Raw genomic sequence first — 23,336 nt, 5'->3', positions numbered from 1 at the left:
AAGTAGAAACAGAAACAAATTCTTTTAAAAAAGATAAGAAAGAGATCACTTAGAACCCTCAAAAAAGAACCCTTACAAAAAAAACCTGTTAGCAATGTTTCCTTTTCCCTATTACCTTACTTACAATCTATCATACATTCGTGCTTACCGACCTCCGCACCGGGCAAAACCCCTGTGCCTTCTTGGGGGAACTCTTCTGCCTCCTTCAGCTGGAACCAGTTGACAGCCTACGAGGAACAGCCACTTTCCCGGGCTAGTGCCGGGGCTTACAGAGAGCAGCCCCACGGCTCCCGGGGCCTTGGAAAAAGTGCTTCTTTGTAAGTAAGTAGCTCCTGTACCCTACAGATGACTATATTCCTATTATTACTTTGGAAATGTGTAGTTAATGGTGTCATAGAGCACAGGGTGATCTAACAAATGAAAACTGTGATTAACGAAAGGCTGGGAATTGCTTCTCAGGGCTTTAAGAACACAGATTTTGTTCCACTGCCAAGGCAAGCTAACTGTTGCTCTCATCTGGCAATTATGTTTTGTAAGCCTTTGTCTAAAGTCACAGTGTCTCGTGTTTGGGACAAATACAACAGCACACAATGCCGTAAGTGCCTATGACTTCAGTTCTGTGGTAAGAACTGTCACTGGGGTTCCTGTGGCATCTGCCTCTACTGTCCTGCTGCTTCTCCAAGGTCAACACAGGCCATTCTCTGTTATAAAGGAGCCAGTGTTTCCACCTTTCTTTGCCTAAAATTTACTTAAAAAGTTTCCTGTAACCCAGAGTTTAGTTCATTTGGTTAAACAGATCACAGAATTAGTACTTCATACACACGATTTTCTTACTCATACTTTACCAAATTTACAACGAGCTGCTGCTATTAAAGCTATTGCTGAAATCGATACTATCATGCATTTACCCTATAGCCCCATAGTGATAGTATCGATGAAGATTTTCTGGAAACTCACCATAATCGGAATAACGTAAGTGTCTGCCACTAATAAAGTATAAAATTATTTCATTCAAATTTATCTTCAAAGCATCAAAGTTTAAAAAGATTTAAATATGTTCAGAGTACAAACTATGCACCTTGCGATACTATTTTAAATGCTAACTTAATTGAACTGTCCAAATTTTGCTTAATTTAAAAATAGTTTCTCATGTTTCTAAGTTCCTTCTGATGCCATTAACATGACACAGGCTGCACAGGAAGGCAGTGCTCTAATTTGTGACTCTTAATTTCAAGCACTGGGACCGCAAGTCTACAAGTTCACATCCACAAAAATGTCTACTTTTACATGACCAGCAAGAAACACATTTCATCTCTCAAAAGTGGTTTATAGAAAACAAGTTGAAGCTAAGCAAAATGTCATCTCATTGAGACGAGCTTCTCATTAAAAATGTTCTAGGCATCTTTCAAAAATCCCCTTGTCTGATTCCCACTCGGCTGGTCTTGTCCCTACACTCCATGTCAGAAATAGACTCCGCCATCTGTAGCACTATTGTGATGAAATAGGTTTAGGTTCTTTCTCTGCAAAGAGTCAAATCTGAATTGGCCCACAAATTTTGGCAGAAAAGCAATTCTTTAAAAAAAATCTGTGAAGGCAAATTAAGCAAAGAATATAACATCAAAAAAGAATCTGAAATGACGACGTATTCAATAATGGAAGTTGGAAAATGAATGTTTAACTGCAGGGAAGTTTTGACTGCCTCATACCTAGCCATAAAATGGAGAACAGTGACATAAAGCTGCAATTTAACAAGTTATTTTAAATAATGATGCTTTATCAAAACTACAGATGAGGATGGGGTGTATGTAAATATTCTTTTTTTAAAGTTGGTGCTATTCAAGATAATTTTTTTAATGAAACTTTGTTTAGAAGCTTTGAAAAATATTTTATTTATTTATTTATTTAAATTTGAGACAGAGTTTCACTCTTGTTGCCCAGGCTGGAGTACAGTGGCGTGATCTCAGCTCACTACAACAACCGCCTCCCAGGTTCAAGCTATTCTCCCGCCTCAGCCTCCCAAGTAGCTGGGATTACAGGCGCCTGCCACCATGTGTGGCTAATTTTTGTAGTTTTAGTGGAGATGGGGTTTCATTATGTTGGCCAGGCTGGTCCAAACTCCTGACCTCACGTGACCCGCCTGCCTCGGCCTCCCAAAGTGCTGGGATTACAGGTGTGAGCAACCGCACCCGGCCTAAAAAAATATTTTTTAAGGTAAGAAGAGCTCCTTGAAATAAAAATCTAAAGTCCTTCCAATTTGTGACAGATGTATGCCAGTTTTTACAGAAGTATTCCATTGATCCACTGCATGTTCAAAAATATACCCTGCAAAACATTTTGCTGGTGAAGATGTGGGATGTGACCCAATCTGAGGAAGCAGAATGAATAATGCAGTTATGATAAAATTTGAGTTTAGATAATAACAGTGTTCAGGATAATTTATTCAGTATCTATTTGTACTCAGTTACTAAAAATAGTTACAACAATTAGAAATTTAAATGATCTTTTTCTGAATAAACTAATTGCCTCTGCAGTCGTGCTACCATGTATGTTAGTAGTTCCAACCTATTATTACACACACTAGAGCATCACTCACTAGTCTCAAATCAATTGGGGCAGCCTACAATAACTGGAGAGATCCACAGACTACTATGACAGGAGAACTTGGAGAACAGAAGTTGGAAAACTTGAATTTGGCTGATTTTTAAACTTGGGCCTTTCTCTTCTATGTAGTTGTCACAGGGATTAAATGAAGACACACTGATAATAAAATGAGGTTCTATCAAAATCTGTAGAGTGAGCGTTGATGCATCCTGCCAGCCAAGGTCACCTACAGGGGAGATTTGATGATGATGATGATGATGATGATGATGAAGATACTGACACTGACACTTGCTATGTCTGGGCATTATTACCACATCTCTTATATTCCTCACAATTCTATGCTGTCAGTAGCTAGCATTGGCATCCCCATTTTACAAATAAGGAAATTGAGGCCAAAGAGTTTATCAAGTTTATAATTTTTAGATGTATTCATTGTTGAATTTTCAGAACTAAAATCTATAGTTTGTGCCTTCAGTCTCCTGGGAGCGAAAGGAAGGGTTTAGCCCTCAAGCATATTAAAATATTTTACAGTCCACAGAAGGAAGAGGTGGTGTGAGAGATAAGAATAAAAAGAAAGAGTAAGGTAGAAGGAACAGTCTTCAATCAAGCCACCTTTCCAGTATCCAGGGCTGTGAGTGAGCTTCAATTGTAGAGCACCACTGGTCTTAGTAAGTGAATAAATGGCAGGCCTAGAATGATTGCAGAGTGGTCCAAATTTTCATAGAATAGAACATGTTTCTGGAATAGTCTCCTAATGCTAAAATGAGAGACTTTACAATAATTAAATGACTTAAAAGATTCAAAGATGAAATTAAAATTATTCTTCAGCATTAAGTCCAACAGAACCCTACGATTAAGTTCTAAATAACAATGACAACCCAGTTCGAGAGTTCAACCTAAACGTGCATCATATAGAAAAGAAAATTAGCAAGGATGATAAGAAAATGAGGCCCTGATTAAGAATAGTAAGCGGGGTCTGAAGAATGGCAACTGAAAAACACAATAAAAGTTTTCCCAATTAACCTGGAAAGGTTTTTGTCCCAATTAATGAAAATCTAAGTCCTTGACTCTCAGCGTACCAGTGAAATAACATTTGAAACAGGAATTACTCTAAAAGTCAATCTTAAGATGATTACAGCTCTAAGATTTATGTGGCTGCAAATCCTGGGTGGGAGAAGTCACACCAGCCCAAATGCTGCGCCCTGCGGCACTGCTAAGTGCACCACGGACAGTCGGAGCTGTCCCCTGCAGGCTCCTTTTCTCTGCTTCTACTTGCGAACACTCATTTGATTAACGCTGTTCGGTGCTGGTGAGGAATCTGGAGGACCTGCAGCAGAGGAGACCTCACAAGCCCCAACTCCCAAGAAACAAAAGTCCTGCATCGCTGATGAGAACCCTGTGATCTGCGATATACTTACCTCAGAGAGTACTTGGAATGTTTGACATAGAATGGCTCTCTGGGACTCAAAAACTTCAGCTGGAATTTAATAGAAAACACTTTATAAAGTTAGGAAAATTAGATCTTTTAGCATATATAAGCATACCATGCATTTATGTATTACAGATACATTTCGTAAATTTAGGTATTGCCACAAAATTAGGTAGGACAACAAATGCTAATGCAATGAAAACATATTTAAGAAAATTTTAACATGAATTTAATCTAGTTTTAACTAAAGTAAAGGCTGTCCAGAAATATGTGTGTATAATAGTACAGAAGAAAAAGAAAAAGTTAAAAATTAAAATATAAAAACAAATTTTTGATTTTCAAGTAAAGGGTGATGAACTTCCAGTGGGTTTATTTTCAAATACAACATTAAGGAATTCTGGGGGGGGATAGGAGCAGGGTCTTGCTCTGTCACCCTGGCTGAAGTGCAGTGGCACAATCATGGCTCACTGCAGCCTCACCCTCCCAGGCTAAAGCGATCCTCTCATCTCAGCCCCCACCCAAGTAGCTGGGACTACAGGTACGTGCCACCATGCCCTGTTAATTTTTTTTTTTTTTGGTAGAGATGGAGTCTTACTATATTGCCCAGGTTGGTCTCAAACTCCCGGGCTCAAACAATCCCCCTGCCTTGGCCTCCCAAAGTCCTGAATTACAGGTGTCAGTCACTGCACCTGGCCTTATATTGCATTTTTAAAAATTACCTCATTACTACAACTTAAATATAGTCTATAGAATCATCAGGAAAATGTTTGTTATCTGAGTTGAATGCATTTATTTTTCCAAAACCCATAGTAATATTTCCAACTTACCGAGTGTGTAATAAAAGAATTATTTCGCAGATTGACTTTGAGTGTCCGTGATTCCCCTACACTAGTCGGCAGGAACCTGTACACATCTTCTGGGGCATAAACTCCGCGAGCAGTCACATCAAGCTGCCTGCTTTGGGAATAGACGTAAAAGTTAAGAATTTGAAATCTACAGTAACTTAAAACTATTTTTTTTTTTTTTTTTTTTCTTTTTGAGACGGAGTCTCACGCTGTTGCCCAGGCTGGAGTGCAGTGGCGCGATCTCGGCTCACTGCAAGCTCCGGCTCCCGGGTTCCCGCCATTCTCCTGCCTCAGCCTCCTGAGTAGCTGGGACTACAGGCGCCCGCCACCGCGCCCGGCTAATTTTTTGTATTTTTAGTAGAGACGGGGTTTCACTGTGGTCTTGATCTCCTGACCTTGTGATCCACCCGCCTCGGCCTCCCAAAGTGCTGGGATTACAGGCTTGAGCCACCGCGCCCGGCCTAAAACTATTTTTATATATTAAAATTATGTAGTATTGCCATTAATTTGTGTTTTTCCTGGCGATTTATTTTCAAATATAGGTTTTGTAATGACAACTTATCTAATTTACGTGAAGAAGATGACAGCAGGAATCCTCTCACGAAGTGTGCAGGGTAGGCCTCCCTCTCCTCACAGCCTGGGTCTCTACCGGCCAGAAGCCCAGTTTGTATGAAGGTGGCCCTTTACCTCAGTTCACTTCACCTGGCCCCTCACGCTGCAGTACCAACTGTACTTCACTATCACCGGGACACAGGCTGCTCCAAGCGCCTGATGCAGGTATGGCCTCCAGGCAATGTTTGCTGGCGGTGGCACTGGCTCTTGCCTGGGCTTCCTGAACCCTGCACATCTGCCTCCCCTTTCTCCAGCCACTCCTGGGTCTCCGCAGGCTCCCCTCCACCCCCAACTCTCTGTGCATCTGACCTTCCCCTCACAGGGGCACCCCCTAACAGCCCTATCTATTCAGTCAATACACAATGGTCCCTCAGGATAGCTCAAACACCTTCAGTCTCCACAAATACAAAAATGAACTTGTGATTTTTGTCCTCAAACCTGACCCTCCACTTGTGTTTGCTGAATGGTATCCGGAAGCCGACCTTCTCACAGCCATCACCCTTCATCCAGTCCATCGCAGAGGCCCTCCTATCTCCAGTCTGCCCGTTCTCTTCCTATTCCTTGACACTATTTTACTCCTGGACTCCTTTAAAATAGCCCCTCCTCACCTCCATCCTATCAGTCACACCACAGCCAGGGGACTGTCCTATACACGCACACCTGATCATGTCACTCCCGGCTTCCCAGCTCTCCAGAAGAGCAGCCACCTCCTAGGCCCAGCTCTGGCCTTGCCCCCCCACTCCCCTCTCACACCGAACGGCTCCTGGGAACTTCTCCCACCCTCCTCACCTAGGCCATTTCCACTCATCCTCCTCAACTTAAATGTCCCCTTTCAGGCAAGTCCTTCCCAGGTTTCACAGACCAAGCTGCCTCTGTAACTTCTCCCCGTTTCTTGTTTGTTTCCCCCCAGCCAGTGTGAGCTGTGGGTTGGCGAGGCTGTGTCTCCAGAAGGGAGACGTGGAGGACGGGGCTCAGAGGGCGAGAAAGAAGTGAGGCGTAACAGCCAGAGGGAGTGTGCCAAGAACACGCATTCTTTAAAGGGCTCTAATTTCTTCCAAATGCATTATTGGCTCCCAAAAAATAAATGACTAAATTTATATTAAATTCAGCAGATATTTTACATATATTGTCTTTCCAGGCATCTTCCTCCAGAACTTAATTAGACCTAATTACTAATTAAGGATCATAAGAAATATTTTCATTAGGTATAATACTAAATAATATTCTCATTAAAGCTATATATGCGGCTGGTATAAGTTTTACATTTTAAAGCTTTTTAAGAATCTACTTTCATATGCTGTTTATGGGAACATAAAATGGTACAACTATTTAGGGAAAACTATTTGGCAGTTTATTTTAAAGTTTAACACATGGTTATCATGTGACCCGGCAATTTTGGGTAAAATTAGGTATTTTTACTCAAAAGAAATGAAAATGTTTGTCATCTTCAGAAATGCACATAAAGTAATGTTCAAAGCACCTTAATTCATAAGAGTTCCAAATTATAAGACATCCAAAAGTCAACAGGAAAATGAATAAATTGTGACATGTTCATTTAATGGAATACCAAACAATAAAAAGAAATGAACTATAGGTACATTCAATAACATGAATTAATTCTTAAAAATAGTATGTGGAGAAAAAGAAGCCAGACACAAAGAATATATACATACATACGTATATACGTGAAGTTCAAGCAAAACGAATCTATGATGACAGAAATCAGAACAGGACAGATCTTGACTGCAAAGGGACACGTAAGAAATTTTTGGGCGAGAGGAATATTCTGTATTGTGGTTGGAGTGCTGGTAACGCATGTGAACTCAGGTAAAGTCATCAAGCATTTTACTGACTCTATTCCTCAATAAAGTACTGGTAAAAACCTCGTAAGAATGACAGAACCAACATACTCAGGTATGCGAGCAGAAGCCTCCGACACAGCTTGTCTTCGGGGCTTCACTAAATGATCGATTTTAACGAGGGAATCCATGGAAAGGGGTGCGTTTTCAGGCTCATTTTCCGCTTCGATGCTCTGTACAGAAAAATCACAGGATAAGGAAGAAGAAATGAAAACTAAGAAACTATATGGACATTTACTTATTTGAACTCTACCATTTCCTTTAAAAATTTTTAAAAGGAGATTTAAGATTTTTAAATCCCCTAAATTGCAAGCTCTGTACTCTGTACTGCCTGGTTCCTCTCTCTCTCATGTGCCCACATGCATGCATGATGCACACGCACACAGAGTTTCTTACATGATTAAGTCAAACATGGGTTTCATGGGCTGTATGAACAATATAGACAAACCCAGACATCAAACATGCCAATTAATACAGACAAACAAGAAAATTAGGATTATGGGACTATATTCTGCATTTTCAGGCCAATTTTTCTTGTTAATTTCCTTTCTGTTTTTAAAATACACACAATGATTTACTTAAATTCAGTGTACTACTCACCTGTCCAGAGAGTTGGAATCTCAAAGTGTGTTTCATGTGAGGCTCCTTAAGAGGGTGACATTCAACATCCCAAAACTGGGCATAATCCCCTCTACCTCTGGGCAAAAATGTGATGGAGACCTACAAAATACACACAGAAGAGAAACTGAGACACTGATCATTCAACACAGTGGCAGCTAGATTACCAGTTCGAAGACTTGGTATGAAAAAAATTAAACGAACAAATGCTTTTGCACTGGCTAGTTTTCCCACTAATTGAAAGAATTTGGACAATTTCATTTCTAACAGGTTACTATACCAGATCCAAAACACTTTTTGCTTAAGGCTTTATATGACATATTCCTTAAAATGTACAATAAATGCTTTACTGTGGGGGGGACATGTTATCAGAAAGCACTAAAGCTGTCAAGTACAACACCTACACGAGGAAGGTCCAACCACAGACTCGCAATTGTCTTCCCTCGAATGCTTATGGAACCCTCTGCTGGCCAAGCAGTACCAGGACAAAGGCCTCACAGCGGCCAGGAGCTGTGGAAGATGGACAACAGGGAGGGGGGCGGCGGCTACAGGAGGCAGAACAAGACAAGCATCAGACACTCCACAGTGGCAGCTCGCATGATGATTAGCTTCCAAATGTCAGTCACAGCCGGTGACCCTGGGCACATAGCTCAGTGATAAACACACCCTGCATGTGTACAATCTGTAAAAAGCTCAATCATGGGACAACTGTAATGTTTAAAAACAGCATTTTATAACAGTTACCAATATTAAGAGCCTTAGCTTTATCAAATAATTTAGTGTTGATAATACTGATCACTTAACAATCAATCAGTTAACAATGAATCAGGTTAACAATGAATCAGTATTTCTGAGTCTGGACTTCAACATTAAAACACGTAAGTGGCCTAATTTCTGCCCACGCAGAACCTTAAACGTAACAACCCAGTCAGCCTGAGCTCAAGGCTTTTGAGAGCCTGGAGGCAAAAGTAGGACTGGTCAGGGAGAGGAGAGCATCTGACTAGAGAATTACACCACTATGGACTTGGACTCTGAGAAGATGAAGGAAGGAAAGGGTAAAACCACCACTGGGCACTACGGGACTACGAAATCCTAACTATACCCCTTCAAATACCAAAAACACAAGAGAACAGAGGAGGGGAAAACCAGTATTACTGCATGTTACACCCTAGGCACATACTGGGAACTCTTAACACTCAGTATCTCAGCTAATCCCCTAGCAAGCACACTCCACTTTCTCTCTGTAGATGTGCATATCCTAGACATTTCACATAAACAGAATCACACATCTGTAGGCTTCTGTGACTGGCTTCTCTCACTTAGCACAATGTTTTCAAGGTTCATCCATCTGGATATAGCATGTACCAGTAACTCCATTCCTTTTCACTGCCAAATAATGTTTCATTTTACAGATATACCAGATTTTGTTTATCAATCCATCAGACATTTGGGTGGTTCCCACTTTTTTGTCTACTATGAATAACACTGCTGTGAACACGTTTTTGTTTGAAAATCTGCTTCAACTTTTCTAGTGTATATCCAGAGGTGGAACTGCTGGGTCATACAGTAATTCTACGTTTGGCTTACTGAGAAACTGCCCAATTATTTTCCACAGCGGCTGTACCATTTCACATTCCCTCCAGCAATGCATGAGGGCTCCAATTTCCCCACATCCTCACCAACACTTGTTATTTTCTGTTTTTCTAAAACTCACAGCCATCTTAGTAGGTGTTAAGTGATACTTTATTTCTTGTTTTGATTGCATTTTGCTAATGACTAGGAATTCTAAGCATCTTCTCACATGTTTATTGATCACTTGTATGTTTTCTTTGGGAAAATGTCTATTCAAATCCTCTGCTCATTTAAAAAATTGGGCCATTTGTCTTTTTACTGGGTTGTAAGAGTTCTTCACGTATTCTGGATACAAGTCCTTTGTCAAAAATATCATTTGCAAATTTTTGTCCCTATTCTGTGTCTTTCATTCTCTTGATGGTTTTGTTTGAAGCACAAATGTTTTTGGTTTTGATAATTCACCTATTTTCTCTTTTGTGGCTTGTGCTTTACTGGTGTCAAATCTAAGAAACCAGTGCTTAACCTAAGGTCATGAAGATTTATTCCTATGTTGTCTTTTAGAGGTTTTATAGCTTTAGGTCTAATGTTTATGGTCTATGGTCGATTTTCAGTGAATCTCTGTACATGGTACTAGGTAAGTGTGATGGTTAATATTAGGTGTCAACTCAGGCCGGGCGCGGTGGCTCATGTCTGTAATCCCAGCACTTCGGGAGGCCAAGGCAGGTGGATCACGTGGTCAGGAGATCGAGACCATCCTGGCTAACATGGTGAAACCCCGTCTCTACTAAAAATACAAAAAATTAGCCGAGCGTGGTGGTGGGCGCCTGTAGTCCCAGCTACTTGGAGGCTGAGGCAGGAGAATCACTTGAACCCGGGAGGCAGAGGTTGAGCCAAGATTGAACCACTGCACTCCAGCCTGGGCAACAGAGCCAGACTCCAACTCAAAACAACAACAACAACAAAACCCCACAAATACTAGGTGTCGACTCAATTAGATTGAAGGAGGCCTAGATGGCTGCTAAAGTATTGTTTCTGGGTGTGTCTGTGAGGGCGCTGCCAGAGGAGACTGACACTTGAGTCTGCGAATTGAGAGAGGAACGCTCACCCTAATGTGGGTGAGCACATCAGCTGCCAGCAGGCTAGGAGGAGGCGGGTGGAAGAACGTGAGATAACCTTGCTTGCTGAGTCTCCTGGCTTTCGTTTTTATCCTGCGCTGGATGCTTCCTTCTGTTCCTCCTGCCCTTGGAAATCAGACTCCAAGTTCTTCAGCCTTTGTGCTTGGTGTTTGGCCAGGGGCCCTCTGACAGTTTGGCCACAGACTGAAGGCTGCACTGTTGGCTTCCCTCTCTTGAGGCTTTTAGACTCAGACTGAGCTGCTACTGGGCTTCTCTCTTCCCCAGCTTGCAGACGGCCTATCGTATGACTTCGCCTTGTGATCGTGTGAGTCAATTCTCCCTAATAACCTCCTTTTCTTTTTCTTTTTTTGAGACACAGTCTAGCTCTGTCATCCAGGCTGGAGTGAGTGGCGCAGTCTCGGCTCACTGCAAGCTCCGCCTCCCGGGTTCCCGCCATTCTCCTGCCTCAGCCTCCCGAGTTGCTGGGACCACAGGTGCTGCCACCACAACTGGCTAATTTTTGTATTTTTAGTAGAGACGGGGTTTCACCGTGTTAGCCAGGATGGTCTCGATCTCCTGACCTCGTGATCCGCCCGCCTTGGCCTCCCAAAGTGCAGGGATTACAGGCTTGAGCCACCGCGCCCGGCCAATAACCTTCCTTTCGTATATACATATATCCTATTAGTTCTGTCCCTCTGGAGAACCCTAATACAGTAAGAGTCAACCCTAATTCTTTTTTTTGAGACAGAGTCTCGCTCTGTCACCCAGGCTGGAGTGCGGTGGCGCCATCTCGGCTCACTGCAACCTCCACCTCCTGGGTTCATTCCATTCTCCTGCCTCAGCCTCCCGAGTAGCTGGGACTACAGGTGCCGCCACCACCACGCCTGGCTAATTATTTGTATTTTTAGTAGAGACGGGGTTTCACTGGGTTATCCAGGATGGTCTCAATCTCCTGACCTCGTGATCCACCCGCCTCGGCCTCCCAAAGTGCAGGGATTACAGGCATGAGCCACCGCGCCCGGCCAATTTACTCGAATTCTTTTGCATGTGGCTATCCAGTTCTCCCAGGCACTATTTGTTGAAAAATATTCTTTCCCCATTGAACTGTCTTGGTGCCCTTATTTAAAAAAAAAATAAATAAACAAACAAAAAAAACAATTAACTATAAATATTAGGGTTTATTTTGGGACTCTCAATCCTATTCCATAGTTCTATGGTACCGTCAAAACCACACTGTTTTGTATAATGTGGCTTTGTAGTAAGTTTTGAAAACACGGAGTGTAAAATCCTCCAACTTTGTTCTATTTCAAGATTGTCCGATTATTCTAGGTCTCTTGTATATCTATATAGATTTCAGAATCAGTCTTTCAATTTTAAAACAAAAGTCAGATGAATTTATTTTTAAATTAGTTTTTCTATGTTTTATTTAACTAAATTTAGATTAATTACAACTGTGCATTAAATCTTAGAATGAACAAAGAATAAAGTGGGCTTAGATTTTGGTGCAATTTTTTTGCAGGGCAGGGGACAAAGTTATACAATGGTATAAGGTGTATAAATTCACAGGACAACCCGTAAAGACCATTTTGGAAAACATATTTGAGGGGTTTGTGAAAGAGGCATTTAAAAAATCTTTGATATTTAAGTCATTCTTTTTCTAACACATTTATTTACCTTTAATTCTTTAAAAAATTTTTTGAATTTTTGATTAATCTCATTCTGCTAGATTCTCGTGTGACAAATGCTTTTTATGTAAAATTGTCTTTTTCCTGCTGTGGTCAATTTTGCCAAAGGTTTGTCTATTATTATTATTTTTTCCAAAAAAGCAGCTTTGGAGATGTTAATCTTCTCTCATTTCTTTGTTTTTAATTTCACTATGTTTTGCTTTAGAACATTTTTTTCTTTCTTTGGATTTATTATTTTCACCATTCTTCAACTGACTGCTTAGCTCATTAATTTCAATTTTTTTTCTTTTTAAAATAGATGCATGACACCTATATCTTTACCACTATGGGCCCATTGTTGTTCCTTTTTTCTTTTCCAACTTTTACTTTACATTCAGGGAGTACATGTGCAGGTCTGTTACCTGGGTATACTGCACGATGCTCGGGTGTGAGGAATGAATGATCCCATCACCCAGGTACCCAATCGTTAATTTTTCAGCCCTTTTCCCCCTTCCAGTAGTCCCCAGTTTCTATTGCTGTCATCTTTATGTCTGTGAGTACCCAATATTTAGCTCCAACTTGTAAGTGAGAAAATGTGGCATGTGGTTTTCTATTCCTGTGTTAATTCATTTAGGATAATCGCCTTCAGCTGTATCCATGTTGCTACAAAGGACGTGATTTGATTCTACGGCTGCACAGTATTCCATGATATACATGTACCAATCCACCATTTCTTTATCCAATCCACGGGTGATCAACAGTGGATTGATCCATGCCTCTGATACTGTGAATAGTGCTGTGATGAATGTGCAAGTGCATGTATCTTTTTAGTAGAACAATTTGCTTTCTTTTGGGTATATATCCAGTAGTGGGATTGCTGGGTTGAATGGCAGTTCTAAGTTATTTGAGAAATCTCCAAACTGGTCTCCATGGTGGCTGAACTAATTTACATTCACACTAAGTGTATAAGCATTCCCTTTTCTCTGCAGACTTGCTAGCATCTATTGTTTTTTGACTTTTTATTTTATTTTTTTGAAGACAGGGTCTCACCCTGTCACACAGGCTGGAGTGCAGTGGTACAATCTCAGTTCACTACAACCTCTGCCTCCTGGGTTCAAGCAATCCTCCCACCTCAGCCTCCCAAGCAGGTAGGACTACAGGTGCGTGGCACCATGCCCAGCTAATTTCTGTATTTTTTGCAGAGACAGAGTTTCGCCATGTTGCCCAGGCTGCTGACTTTTTAATAACGGCCATACTGACGGCTGTGAGATGGTATCTCATTGTAGTTTTGATTTGCATTTCTTGATGATAAGTGATTGGAGCATTGTTTCATGTTTGTTGGCAGCTTGTATGTCTTCTTCTGAGAAGTGTCTGTTCATGTCGTCTGCTCATTTTTAATGGGGTGAATTGTTTTGGGCTTGTTCAATTGTTTTAAGTTCCTTATAGATCCCGGGTATTAGACTTTTGTCAGATGTACAGTTTGTGAATGTTTTCTCCTCTTCTGTAGGTTGTCTGTTTACTCTGTTGATAGTTTCTTTTGCTGTGCAGAAGCTCTTTAATTAGGTCCCATTTGTCAATTTTTTTTTTGTTACAGTTGCTTTTGAGAATTTAGTCAAAAATTCTTTCCCAAGAACAAAGTCCAGAATGGTGTTTCCTAAGTTTTCTTCTAGGATTCTAACAGTTTGAGGTCTTATGTTCAAATATTTAATCCACCTTGAGTTAATCTTTGTATGTGGTGAAAGGCAGGGGTCCAATTTCATTCCTCTCCATATGGTGAGCCAGCTATTCCAGCACTGTTTATTGCCTAGGGAGTCCTTTCCCCACTGCTTATTTTTGCTGAGTTGTTGAAGATCAGATGGTTGTAGGTATGTGGCTTTATTTCTGGGTTCTCTACTCTGTTCCACTGGTTTGTATGTCTGTTTTTGTTTTGCTACCATGCTGTTACGGTTACTGTAGCCTTACAGTATAGTTTTAAGTCAGGTAGCACGATGCCTCCAGATTTGTTCTTCTTGCTTAGGACTGCTTTTGTTATTCAGGTTGTTTTTTTGGCTTTGTATGAATTTTAGCATAGTTGTTTCCAGTTTCGTGAAAAATGACGTTGGTAGTTTGATAGGAACAGCATTAACTGTGGAATGCTTTGGGCCCAGCTTGGGTTTTGACTGGGACTGTGTTGAACATGTAGACCAATTTAGGGAGTGCTGCTGCCTTAACAAGGTTAAGTCTTCTGATCGACTGACACGGGATGTCTTTCTTGTTGGGTTTCTTTTTGCGGTACCTCCTCATACGCTGAACTCTATTCGAGCGGTGTGTTTATCCCACCTCATACGCTGAACTCTACTCGAGCAGTGTGTTTATCCCGCCTCGTACGCTGAACTCTACTCGAGCGGTGTGTTTATCCCGCCTCGTACGCTGAACTCTACTCGAGCGGTGTGTTTATCCCGCCTCGTACGCTGAACTCTACTCGAGCGGTGTGTTTATCCCGCCTCGTACGCTGAACTCTACTCGAGCGGTGTGTTTATCCCGCCTCGTACGCTGAACTCTACTCGAGCGGTGTGTTTATCCCGCCTCGTACGCTGAACTCTACTCGAGCGGTGTGTTTATCCCGCCTCGTACGCTGAACTCTACTCGAGCGGTGTGTTTATCCCGCCTCGTACGCTGAACTCTACTCGAGCGGTGTGTTTATCCCGCCTCGTACGCGGAACTCTACTCGAGCGGTGTGTTTATCCCGCCTCGTACGCTGAACTCTACTCGAGCGGTGTGTTTATCCCGCCTCGTACGCTGAACTCTACTCGAGCGGTGTGTTTATCCCGCCTCGTACGCTGAACTCTACTCGAGCGGTGTGTTTATCCCGCCTCGTACGCTGAACTCTATTCGAGCGGTGTGTTTATCCCGCCTCGTACGCTGAACTCTATTCGAGCGGTGTGTTTATCCCGCCTCGTACGCTGAACTCTATTCGAGCGGTGTGTTTATCCCGCCTCATATGCTGAACTCTATTCGAGCAATGTGTTTATCCCGCCTCGTACGCTGAACTCTATTCGAGCAGTGTGTTTATCCTGCCTCGTACGCTGAACTCTATTTGAGCAGTGTGTTTATCCCGCCTCATACGCTGAACTCTATTCGAGCAGTGTATTTATCCCGTTCTGCTTTGCTTCTGTTGTGGTTTGGGAAACGAACTAAACTACACGTGTAGAACTGTGTGTCTTTCCAAAAAAAGTGAGAAATCCTCTGAAAGGCTGTTATACAGACCCAGTAAAGTGTGTAGTTTGCAACAACTGCTACAGCTGCTTCAAGATTCTTTTACGGTCATTTCTGAGTTCACAGCTACATTCTATAACTTACTTTCAGTCTGAATGTCTAATAAATGAGCCAGTGAGCTTCAGCAATTAGAATGAAAAAGTATATTGCTCAGGCCAGGTGGGGGATTAGTGTTATTAGGAGACATTTGAAGGGAATATGTCAGGTATAGAAATGAATTAACATTTAGGCCGGGCGCGGTGGCTCAAGCCTGTAATCCCAGCACTTTGGGAGGCCGAGGCGGGCGGATCACAAGGTCAGGAGATCGAGACCACAGTGAAACCCCGTCTCTACTAAAAATACAAAAAAAAATTAGCCGGGCGCGGTGGCGGGCGCCTGTAGTCCCAGCTACTCAGGAGGCTGAGGCAGGAGAATGGCAGGAACCCGGGAGGCGGAGCTTGCAGTGAGCCGAGATCGCGCCACTGCACTCCAGCCTGGGCAACAGCGTGAGACTCCGTCTCAAAAAAAAAAAAAAAAAAAAAAAAAAGAAATGAATTAACATTTAAGAGGGTCATAGTAGCTGGAGGGATCTGTCACCCATGTAGATACACTGCTGACTATGCCACAAACACTGAACTGTTTTTGGCTAATGGCAGGTTTTTCTGGCTACGGCTGATAGACAAAACTCTCATCTCCATCAGCGTAGTACGACTGTAAGCACTGGCAGTCTGTGGTCTTTACTGCTAAGTGCGCCACGTTGTTTAGCGGACTGCTCTTCACACTAAGACTGCCTGCTACAGCGCATTGTGAGTGAGGCAGGCTCTTCTCTTGGGTGCACACTGGCTCTGTGAGTAGCACTGCTCTGGGTGAAACAAGCTAAATGGGTGGAATCAAATGAGGCACTCCTGGACAATTTACATGATGTTCTTACTAACTGCCTATGGAAAAAAATATCGAAACCTACTTTTTGGATCCCATGGCTTTCCAGTAGACCAGAAATAGGAGAACATCTGAATGCTGCATAGGTGGCTCTAAAAACGTCTCCACTTTCATCAACTCCCTGCAAAGCAATCATTTAAACAAATTAAAAACCATAAAGCCAACGGATCAATCCCACAGAGACACTATTACCTCTATGGCTGCTGAGAACACACCACCACACTTAGCAGTGGAAAAGGAGAACGCAAGGTATTCCCAAAATGGGAGTGCTACCTGACTGAGCTCTGCAGAAGGCCATCATGCTGACTCACATCACCAAAGGAGAGGTCACACAAGGCGACTTTTATCAGTTCCCTAGCTATAGTGATCTTTATGGTGAGGCTCACAATGTCAAACAACTATCTTTTGCTCAAAGACTCTGAAGACCCTGTTGAAAGTGCATTTTAATAACTTATGCAATACCAGTTTTTAATTTGTATTTACTTATTTTTTTAAGACAGGGTAATACCTGCTCTGCTGCCTAGGCTGGCATGCAGTGGCGCAATCATGGCTCACTGCAGCCTCGACAGCCTGGGCTCAAGCGATCCTCCCACCTCAGCCTCCCAAGTAGTTTTTAATTTTTTCACAGTAGGTCCAGAAACTGTTTTTTGTACACATTTGGTTAGTATTATGGCTCAAAACTGTTACTATCACACAAAATATATGGCAGAGACCACACCCCTGTTCTAAACACCACCAATGACAAACCCACTGAATTCAGGCGGTGCCCTGGTGGAGACTACTGCCACAGACAGTAGGCTGCCACTCACTGGCAAAGAGTGCTCAGCTCCCTTTCCTGCACCGCTGGCTGGGAACATACGACAGCACTCAGAACATGAGGGGAAAGCCATGCATGTGTACATACAATGCTCAGAAATACGGTTTTTACGTATTTCTCAAAATACAGTTATTTCAGATAAAATTAGGGCTAGGAGACAGCATTAAATGGAGCAAACATGTATTTCCACACATATTCTCTAATTTGACTCTCAAAACCATCTTGTGAAAAAGACTGGGCATATATCATCCTCATCTAAAGAGAAAACCAACTAAATGAATTGGTGGAACAAATAACCAGCAAGGCCAGGTGCAGCAGCTCACACCTGTAATCCCAACACTTTGGGAGGCTGAGGTGGGAAGATCGCTTGAGGTCAGGAGTTCGAGACCAGACTGGGCAGTGAAGTGAGGCTCCATCTCTACAAAAAAACAAAAAGTTAGCTGGACGTGGTGGTACACACCTGTGGTCCCAGCCACATGGGAAGCTGAGGCTGGAGGATCACTTGAGCCTGGGAGGTTGAGGCTACAGTGAGCAGTGTTCACACCACTGCACTCCAGCCTGGGCAACAGAGCTAGACTTTTGTCTCAGAAAACAAACAAGCAAATAACCAACAATATCAACCTATGCTCCTAGTCAGTTTTTAGAACGTCCTGGAAAAAGTTTAAACGTTAAAACGATTATATCTGAGGCAGTCATGACTGACCTTGACATAAGGTGGAGCTAAAGATGACAGATGCCATTTCACGTCTGTGGTGCCGTGATTCTCGAGTTCCAGACAGCTCTCTAAAAGGAACACATATATCATAACCCAAACCCAGAGACTGGAGAACAGGCAGATGACTGTGACAGGCCTTACTACCTCATACTGGGGTTAAAAGAACCCAATCACTAGATCCCTAAAGGAGTTCAACAAGAACCACAGTATTTTCTTAAAAAACCAGGTATGTCAGATATTCTGTTTTAGGTTTTATTACAAGTATAATGCAAAGATACCAAGGGGCTTATGCAGAGGAGCAATAAGATGATGTACATTTTTAAAGCGTTACAGACTGCTCTGTAGAAAAGATACTGCAAGGCATTGAAGTGGACGAGGAAGCCCAGGTAAGTCATGGCTGCAGCAGTTTGGCTGTGAGATGACGCACAGGGTGACTGCCTCCAGCTTGGACAGTGGCAAAGGGGAGAAACAGACGTGGGCATGTGTGGCCTCTACTTGGAAGACAGGCTTCACAGGACTTGCTGATGGACTGAGTGGGAAGAGGGAGGAAGAAGAGAACTCAGAAATAACAACCGATGAACAGACAGTGGTGCCATCTACTGCCATGGTTGAGCCTGGAGGAGGTGTAGGGCTTCTCTTGGGCATACCACACCTGATGTGCCCGTGAGACGCCCACATGTGGGAGCCAAGCAGGCGCCGGGGTGTGGTGCCTGGGCCCCAGCACATGGGAAGTCATGAGAGCCACAGGCCACAGGCCACAGGCCACCATCACACAGGGGAACACAGAGAAAGAAGCGCACAGGGAGGCCGGGCCGGGACCCTGCCAGTCTTCAGAAATCGGGGAGAGGCGTCAACAAGGGATCAGAGCAGGAGCAGGTGAGGCAGGAAAACCTGAGCCCCAGGGCACAGCAGCTGCACGGAGGAGCCTCCAACGTGGAGGAGCAGTCGACAGTGCTGGGAGGTCAAGTCAACCAAGACACAAAACAGACCCTGGATTTGGCACATGGAGCTCTTAAGTGACCTCCACAGGATGGGGTTCCGGGCATGAGGTGACGGCAGCCAAAGCCTAAGGAAGTGAGGGCAGGGGGCTGCTGAGACGGGGAAAGCCACAAGGAAAGGGTGTGGGGGCCAAGGAAGATGCTTCTTAACCCGGTAATGGTGGAGTATACTGGGTGCTGGTGGAGACGCATCAACAAGGAGGGAGAAGCTGATGGCTCTGGAGAGAGAGGGGACCACAGGAAGCCCCTGAAAGGTGAGAAGGGACAGGCCCGGTTCCAGGCAGAGGGCTCATCTGTGACGGAAACAGAAGCCGTTCACTGAGTCTCAGGGCCTCTCTGTTTTTCACGCGTGAGGCAAAGTCAAGGGTTAGGAAGAGTGACAGCAGGAGCAGGGGAGCGGGCAGAAGCTCCCAGAGGAGAGAAGGGCCCCCAGTTGCGGGGGTGGCGGGAGCTGCAGGACACACAGAGGAGCAGAGGCAGCAAAGCCTCAGGTGGAGGGGCACCAGGAACCCCCAGCAAGGCGGAGCAGCTCCCTCCAGCATGGTTTCACTGCAAGGGTGGAGGCAGGAGGAGCCAGGCTCCTGGGACAAGCCAGGGTTGGGATCTTGCCAGGCAGGAACAGAGAGGGAGAGGAGCACCCCACAGTCACGGAAGCCTGGGAAACAGCAACTATAAGGACAGACTCAGGAGTCCAAGGAGTGACAAGAGGAGAGGGGCATGGGCAGGCTGGGAGAGAGCACAAAACAGGCAGGGCCCTTAGGCAGGGGGGCTCTCAGGGAGGACAGAAAACTGCTGTGAGCCCTGGGTGAGTGAGCTGAAGAGATGGGCGACAGTCAGCAAGTGCCAGGCTCAGAGTGGGGAGCTCCAGAGCTGAACAACAAGGTCTGGGAGGAAGACCATGGAAGCAGGAGGCTGAGGCTGGGGGTAGACAACATCAATGGAGAGGCAAGGAGTTAGAGGGCCAGGCAAGAGATGCGCCCATATCATTTCTAACAGGTCCCCTGACAACACTGCTCATTTAGCCTGAGCCAGCAGTGAGAGAGACAGACAGGGACAAAAAGAAATGATCTCAGGACTCTCGAGGAATGTCAGCAATACAGAGTGCCTAACGGACAACAAACAGCATGCTAACTGCTGTACATGTATCACTACCACTGAACACGAATGCTCCTCATGTCCCAATAAACCCATCCTAAGTTGCAATGAACCTAAGTGGAAAATGCATTTAATCCCCCTAACCTACGCAACATCATAGCTTAGCCGAGCCTGCCTGAAACGTGCTGAGAACACTTACCTGAGCCCACAGATGGGCAAATCCTCTAACACAAAGTTCATTTTATAACACGGGGTGGAATATCTCATGTCATTTACTGAAGACAGTGCACTGCAGAATACAGTATCCGCTGTTCACCCTTGTGATCGCGGCTGACTAGAAGCTGTGGCTCAGGGTTACCGCCGCTCAGAATCACAAGAGGGTGCAGCACCATGTGTCGCTACCCAGGGCAAGGTCAAAAATCAAAGTGCGATTTTCATTGAATGCACATGGCTTTCACACCACCACTAGGTCAAAAAATGGTAAATCGAGCCACCGTAAGTCAGGGTCTGCCCATACAGGAATTACTGAATTTATCCTCGAAGCCTTCTCTGGAAGGAGTTAATTCCAAAGGCCATTTTACAAACGGGGAAATTGAGCAAGTCTACTGGACCTGTCTGGAGCCTCAAGGTCACGTGAGTCAGTGATGAAGCCGGGCTCCACCACTGGCCTGCCTTCTTCATCTGCTAACTTATTAACAACTGTGGTCAAGGATCTTGTGAGAGTTGCACAGGAAAGATTCTGACCATCAAATAAAAGCTAGGATTCCTGGAATACACACAGTTAGTAAATGCCAAGATTTCACATATCAAGATTGTTTAGATCCCAAATCCAGCCCATCATGGAAATGATTGCTAGTGACCACTTTCCCCCTGAAGGAGGAGGAAATCTGTATTTATCACCAACTTATTATGGCTAAGAATTAAGCATAGACTCAATATATCAGCAGACATTTGAATTACATAATTTTGTGATACAATACCTGAAGTTTCACCAGGTTCTGTTGTAGAAAAAGTAATACTCTTCTTTCTTATTTCAACTTTTGTGGAAGGCGGTTTTGTCATTGGTTTCACCAAATGACTGACTGCAGGCTCAGATATTGGGGAAAGAATTCCAAATGGTTTGGAGGTCAAACGAGTTAAAAGTTCCACCTGAGTTAAATCTTCTCGAATCTGAACTTTCACAATTTTCTGAAATGAGCCAAAGACAGGGATAAGCTACAAAAAACATACCTATCATTTTAAACAAAACAATTCCATTTTTAAATCATGGTAGAGAAAAGAAATGCCAAACAAATGAAACATCAATAAATTTAGGAATTAAAGTTTATTTATTTAGATCTCAAGGTAAATCTGTGACTCTGTCTCCTCTCTCCCACTACCTTTGTTTTTAAAGCAAATTTCGAAAATTAGTAATCAGTTCTAGGCTCCACTCTCTACACCCATTCCCCAAGATAACTGTTCTGATCACTATGGAAAAATTCTATACCAATGCTCTAACTAGTTGGCCTCAGAATACAAATAATCATGCCTCGGTATCCACGGCAGATCAGTTCCAGGATCCCCTGAGGACGCTAAAATCCTCAATGCTCAAGTCCTGTATATAAAGTGACACAGTATTTGCACATAACCTACATACATCCTCCCATACACTTTAGTTCACCTCTAGGGTTCTTATAATACCTAATACAGTGCAAATGCTATGCAAACATTTGTTATACTGTATTTATTTGTATTATTTTTCCCCCAAATAATTTCAGTCTGTGGTTGAATAATTTCAGTCCTTGGATGTGGAACCCACAAATATGAAGCGCCAAGTATACTTCCATTTGATTTCTGAAATTAAGTGCTAATAAGGATTATGAAACTGAAGCTACAAACTAACACAACTGTCACTCAAAGAAAAACCAAACCACTTTTAAAAGTACCTTCTGTCCAGCATCACAGTGTATATAGATCAAACCACTCCACGGGAACATTGACTGTTTTGTGGATAAGGAGGAATTAGGACTCACAAGAATTTGTAGTTTACTCCTTTAAAAAAAAATTAGTAAGAAAATTAGAAAGAGCCTGCATTTTAACAGCAGTAATCACAGGAGTTATAAATACTGTCTACCAGCCAATGGCCATTTCCTCACTGCTCAGGCAGAGCAGAGAACAGAGCTCACTCCACGCGGCTCCCACGCGCTCGGCCCACCTCCACCCGACTCGACGGCTAACAAGGAACTCGCCAGTGCGAACCCATGACACAAGGGGAAAACTCATGTGAAAACAAACCATGACTGAGGAATATCATTTTAAAAGCAACTCACGGTAAAAATTTCTAGCGCAAAAGACCAAGACTACAAAAGCTCTGAGCCATGTGACAGTGAAGAAGAATGTAGGTGCCACGGAGAAAATGAAGCGCTCTGAGCCACGTGACAGTAAAGAAGAATGTAGGTGCAGCACAGGGAGAATGAAGCGCTCTGAGCCACGTGACAGTAAAGAAGAATGTAGGTGCAGCACGGGGAGAATGAAGCGCTCTGAGCCACGTGACAATAAAGAAGAATGTAGGTGCAGCACGGGGAGAATGAAGCGCTCTGAGCCACGTGACAGTGAAGAAGAATGTAGGTGCGGCACGGGGAGAATGAAGCGCTCTGAGCCACGTGACAGTAAAGGAGAACGTAGGTGCAGCACGGGGAGAATGAAGCGCTCTGAGCCACGTGACAGTAAAGAAGAACGTAGGTGCAGCACGGGGAGAATGAAGCGCTCTGAGCCACGTGACAGTAAAGAAGAACGTAGGTGCAGCACGGGGAGAATGAAGCGCTCTGAGCCACGTGACAGTAAAGAAGAATGTAGGTGCAGCATGGGGAGAATGAAGCAGCTGCAAAGGAAACTGGAAAAAAGGGTGGGGGAGACGGAGAAGAAATGAAGAAAAAAATGTGTTTCTATATGAGCCGGCTGCTCATATTTTCTGGGCTCAATAGTCTCTTCAAGAGCCAGGGGATGCCAGAGAAGAGTTTAAAAGTGGACAATGGGATCAGACTTGTGATTTTTAAAGAAATCACCAGACTGAAAAGCTATTTCCGTCAACATGTCAAAAATGACAGGGCAAGATTGTCTTCCCCTGACGAACACATGAGGCTACAGAAAAAGCGGCCTGTGAGGAACCTGCTCTGCCGTTAGCTGAAAGGGTGTGTGGCACATGAGAAACACTTGCTGCATGCCGAATTGACTGCTCTGGTTC

General features: G+C 43.5%; 1 protein-coding gene across 16 annotated transcripts in view; it reads right to left on the bottom strand.

Moving 5' to 3' along the window:
• CEP192 (centrosomal protein 192) overlaps positions 1-23,336 on the bottom strand; it is a 142,875-nt gene that overhangs the window by 3,462 nt on the left and 116,077 nt on the right. For 12 of the 16 annotated variants that reach the window (XM_065533539.2, XM_074022954.1, XM_005587252.5 and 9 more), the window contains 8 exons: positions 22,039-22,144; positions 21,094-21,301; positions 18,009-18,088; positions 16,514-16,609; positions 7,947-8,066; positions 7,398-7,519; positions 4,858-4,987; positions 4,020-4,078 (listed from right to left, as the gene is read on the bottom strand). In XM_065533539.2, the coding sequence (XP_065389611.1) occupies positions 4,020-4,078; positions 4,858-4,987; positions 7,398-7,519; positions 7,947-8,066; positions 16,514-16,609; positions 18,009-18,088; positions 21,094-21,301; positions 22,039-22,144 (921 nt within the window). Of the gene's footprint in view, positions 1-4,019; positions 4,079-4,857; positions 4,988-7,397; positions 7,520-7,946; positions 8,067-16,513; positions 16,610-17,630; positions 17,724-18,008; positions 18,089-21,093; positions 21,302-22,038; positions 22,145-23,336 lie in introns of those variants that run through there. The other 4 variants (XM_005587254.5, XM_005587257.5, XM_045377758.3 and 1 more) reach the window with 2 other exon arrangements.

Source organism: Macaca fascicularis, chromosome 18 (assembly GCF_037993035.2).
Source record: "Macaca fascicularis isolate 582-1 chromosome 18, T2T-MFA8v1.1".
NCBI lineage: Eukaryota > Metazoa > Chordata > Mammalia > Primates > Cercopithecidae > Macaca > Macaca fascicularis.
This window is presented reverse-complemented; position numbering and strand designations above follow the sequence as displayed.